This window comes from Nelumbo nucifera, chromosome 7 (genome assembly GCF_055504915.1).
Source record: "Nelumbo nucifera cultivar China Antique chromosome 7, China Antique-T2T, whole genome shotgun sequence".
Classification (NCBI taxonomy): domain Eukaryota; kingdom Viridiplantae; phylum Streptophyta; class Magnoliopsida; order Proteales; family Nelumbonaceae; genus Nelumbo; species Nelumbo nucifera.
The window spans coordinates 9,558,083-9,562,825 of record NC_142655.1 but is presented as its reverse complement, the minus strand read 5'-3'; the positions used below and the strand labels follow the sequence as shown (position 1 = coordinate 9,562,825).

At 38.9% G+C, this 4,743-nt stretch overlaps 1 protein-coding gene across 1 annotated transcript; it reads right to left on the bottom strand.

Moving 5' to 3' along the window:
• Positions 1-317: 317 nt before the first annotated feature.
• LOC104591129 (glucan endo-1,3-beta-glucosidase-like) lies at positions 318-2,597 on the bottom strand. The gene is made up of 2 exons (XM_088891613.1): positions 2,395-2,597; positions 318-1,541 (listed from the first exon to the last, which is right to left on the bottom strand). The coding sequence occupies exons 1-2, from the start codon at positions 2,495-2,497 to the stop codon at positions 592-594; spliced, it is 1,053 nt and encodes a 350-aa protein (XP_088747739.1). The 5' UTR covers positions 2,498-2,597; the 3' UTR covers positions 318-591.
• Positions 2,598-4,743: the final 2,146 nt, after the last annotated feature.

Here is a 4,743-nt window from a genome sequence, read left to right as displayed (position 1 = left end):
GCGCGTCGAGAAGTAAATCGGATCTCACCGATGGTATGGTGCGCTATTCTTTCTGTACCTTCCCATCATCCCATGGCAGTTTTATCCCTAACACCCTTCTTGCCGTATGGCATGAGTGTCAGTCAAGATATTCGCAACTCTTAATTATTGAATGAAATGCTTTTTTAATTCAACATAAAATGTTAAAAGGTATTTTTAACCAGCAGAAGTATTTTTTAAATTATTGAAAATAGTGAAATTTTTAATTAATTTTTAGAGTAAAATTAATGGACTCTATTTTTTTTCACTACTTTTAAACATGAAAATTAAGAAATATGTTTGAGCACCAAACAAATTAATTTATATTCTGATCAATCTAGCTAATTTGCAGCAAGCATAGAAGATCACCAATGAAAAAGCTCTCTTGTTCAAACATTACAGTAGAACTATATATGAGATACTATAAAATTATATCACTGCAGAGACTAGCTAGACTTCACATTATAACACTAGACTCGTTGTTCCTCTAGTGGTACATATGCATGTCCAACCTTTATTTCAAGTAGTAATACACTAGACCAAAAACTCTTTCCATTTAGTTGCGCGCCGCTCTTAACTGAAATTGATTTGGTACTTGGGTTGTTTCTGGGGGGAGAATAGCCCAAAATGTTTCTCTGTCTCTGCTCCAGGCTTGGTATTCTCATCGAACATGGCAAATATGTAAGTCTCAATAGGACCATTTGGCCTTCTGGGAGTACCTCCTTTCACATGTCGGATCAGCCCGTTCAAATAAGTCTGTGCATTCGGCGTTGTTGCTGCAGATTCACCAGCATTTGGCCAACCACTCTCCGATACAACAATCTTCACAGAGCCCCCGCCTGCCTTCTCAACAGCAGCATACATAGAATCCAAGAGGGCATCAAAAAGGTTCCGGTATCTAAGCTGACCATCATGTACCACATCCGATGGGGCAGTAAACAAGGCATAATCAAGCCTAATAGAAGCTGGGTTCCCGATGTAACTGAAGTAAGGATAGATATTAGCACATAGTGGTGACCCTTTTTCAGCTAGGAAGCCAACGATAGGCCGCATGTATTGCAGATATTGAGCTTTGAAGACGGAATTGGATGGAGGGAAGGTATTATCCAGGACTCCAGAGTAAGTTGCAGTTGTCACCTTGACTTGGTTTTGTAACCCAGCTGCTTCAACTGCTCTCTGAATGTTTCTCATGGCTGGGAGGACATATTTGAAATCTTGGGGAGGGACTTCATTACCGACAACTATATACTTGAATTTGATAGCGTCTCTGTTGTCTACCACATTTCCATAGACAAAATCAAACGCCGGAGTGGGGTTGTCGCCGGCCACACGCTGAAGTTCACTGTTAGGGACGTCAAGCATTACTTCAATGTTGGAGCCTTTGAGAGCCTGAAGAGCATCTCGATTTGGACTGTAAAGCCTCATCCTCTGTATATTATTGGCTTTATAGAGAGCCACAACCTCATTGGGTGGTGGTAAGTTGTTACCTAGCATTCCATAGCACACACCAATCGATTGTGCACCTGTAAATGGAAGACAGTGAGGACTTTTTGTTAAAAAAAAAAGGTATATATGGTGGTAATTATTAATTTATTCAAAGAAAAAAACACGAGTATGCTAATGACAGAAGGTATAGACAGAAAAGGATCGGGCCCAGGCCCAAATCATGCATCTCAAGCCCAGGAACTCGCCTGATCACTTCAACAACCCCGCCCCACCACCCAGTCCCAGCCAACTCACCCAAGACCCAGACACAGCTCCCCCATTAAAACAAATCAAACAAGGTCCCAGAACACACACCCAAACATTAGCTTAAACTGAGACTACTTTCAGACTGCCTACGAAACCCCTCAGCTACTACTCACACATCCCTATAAAAATCTGGAAGCTTCTTTGACGACACTGTGGTTTGGGAGGTAGTGCCAAAAAGAAACCATTGATTCCTGCTCCTTCGTCAGTTCAATCCAGTAAAAGGAAGCCAAGAAGAGCTCAGCTTTATGGTATCTCAGGACTTAGCCCCTTCCTTGTATTGGTAGAATAGAAGGGTGGCCAAGCTTCCAAGTCGGGAATGGAATGGAATGGAATTAATTTGACCTTGAAACCTCATCCCGATTCCATGTTATCTGATGAAATTGAAGCCTTCCAGTCTAGAAATTAATTCTACTTGTGTTCCATACACCAATTCATGCATATGAGTGAATCTAAAATTTGTATCCGGTAGATTTAATGTGCACTACAACCAAAAGCAATCTAAGTTTAGGAATCCCACCCCACATTTTGGATTAGGTTATTAAGAATAAACCTACTAAACTACTAAACGGGTAGATGCATATCCATGCGAACATATGCACACAAGAGAGAGAGAGAGAGAGAGACCTGCCAAGGATGCAGAAAACATTAACAGGCACAGGCCAATAACAAGCACTGAAGCAGCAGCCATAGAATGGCTGTTTCTTCTTGCAAAGCAGCACATAGTCATAAAGAGTGAGTAGTAGAGACTAAAGAGGAAGAAAAAGCTCAAGATTTGTTATGTTTCCAATGCAATTGATGCCCCTTTTATAAGGTTGATGGACGAGGCTAAGATATTTTTTTAATCTCATTTCGTTTTGTAGGGTTTAGAAGTCCGAACCTTCCCACACAATAATCACTAGAGAGATTAGCAGCCAGAGTTGAATATTCCACAGCCTTAATTCATAGATATGCCTGCCAAGACGATGCATATATTCCCTAGTTCTTAGTCTATTAAACCACTGTTGAGCTAGTATATTGACAAGTACTGCTTGTCTGCTTCTTCTGTTTCATTTTATTGAATTTCTCATAAAACCATGTGCCTTTTAAGCACATAATGACAATTTAAAAATCTTTCAACCGTGCTCTCTAGCATTAGAATTAATGTGGCTGCTGAGTTTATTACTGGGTTAGAATTTTGTCGAGTTATTGATTGTTCACAATGAATAAATTGCATGCGTTCACGGGATACTGTATATAAGTTAATCAACCTTTCAATCACAATGTGTCTGACGTAGGTATAGGTGAGATCACATCAGGGCTCCACAGGTATCCCATATAAATATATATATGAGAAACTCTAATAGTAGCTTAATGATCACTGTATAAAGGTCTAACATTATTAGAAAACATGTTTAATTGGATTCATTTGATTGTGTGTTCTTTCTTTTCGCATTGCAATTTTGTTTAACACCCTACTAGTAGCCCAGCCCATCGGTGGAGAGGAAAGGGGGCTTCTGATACAACCACAAATGGTGGGATCCACTGTCAATAAAGAACAAACTAATCCCTATTTTTTTCTCACAAAATGGTCAATGCACAGCTGCAAGTGGAGGGCGGATTCAGTCCGGAGAAAATGGTCCTCATTACCGTTTTTATGGCCCTTTTCAGCCATGCATTAGGAATATTTTCTCGAAAGCATAAAAATGCTCTCGATACATTTTTGTAAGGGCTAAATCTGATTTTTTGCAAGTCTTATGAGGTGGGTGTGAAGAGGATTCTAGGAACAAAAATCGGAGCTAATGTAAAATAGATTACATAACCAATCAAAAGTGAGCATGCCAGAATAATCAATTGATCCCACATTTTGTTTCATCCTGCCTAACAAGCCAAAGACTTTTAAACAATAATGACTATATGTATATAAACGAAAAATCTATGATGCAGAAAAGATATGGTATGGGAAGAGTTTTGATCAATCAAAATTTATTATAAATAACACCTATTGGCTATCACGTTTATGATTCTAAATGACTGGCTGGAAGTTTTTCAGATATCATATCTTTTTCATATCATAGTCAAACCCATAAATAAAACTTTTTATGGAAGTTTTTGTGAGACGAGCTAGACGGGGCCCAGGCCTAGGTTAAACCCCTTTTAGTAGATATCCACTCTAGTCTCGAGGCAACTACTAGTGGGCCCAGGCCTAAGTTAAATCCCTTCTAGTAGATATCCACTCTAGTCCGAGGCAACTACAAGTGGGCCCAGTCATGGTAGTCAAGGTCGTGGCAGAATATTATTGATCAAGAGATGACGACCCTCATATACTCAAGTTAGGGGTGCAAAATGGGCCGTTTCATGATCGGATTCTATCCAAATTCAATCCTATCATCAGATTCCAATAACTCTTCGTTGGATTTTTGGATTGGATGGGGATAAATCCAACTGAAAAATGGGATTGGTCAATTTTGAAAAGAGTATAAATATAAGGTTTTGTATTCTATATATTTGTATTTGTATTCCTTCCAAACTGAGCTGATTGAATTTAGACCACCCCCTATTCAATTTAAAAGAATTCAGTTGAATAAATTTTCTTTAATAATTTATTAGAATTTTGAACTATGGATTGGAAGATCCATTCCTAGAACCGTTTGCATCCCTAACTCGAATACACAAGTCCTTGTCTAAGAGGGGGCGTCTTGGTTCTCTGCGTTTAATTTCCTGGCTGTATTCAAAATGAAGAGAATTACGTTACGTGATGGGAGTCTAAACAACTTGAGTTGGGGTCCCTCTTCCTCTTGTCTCAACTGTTTCGTTAGAGTTATAATTTGATCTTTCTCTTGACCGGTAGAGATTGAATATTTTCTAATAAAATTTTATTTTATATGCACAAACAACAAAATCCATCTCTCTCTCCATTAACACACCAGTGCAAAATCTAGAAGAAATTCCATTGAATATCCATCTGGTTAATTTGTTCCGGTCAGAGATGAAATG

Coding starts and splice junctions, on each gene's coding strand:
- LOC104591129 (XM_088891613.1), bottom strand. CDS start 2,497: ATGACTATGTGCTGCTTTGCAAGAAGAAACAGCCATTCTATGGCTGCT. Junction 1,542..2,394: donor GTTTTCTGCATCCTTGGCAG/GTCTCTCTCTCT, acceptor TTCCATTTACAG/GTGCACAATCGATTGGTGTG.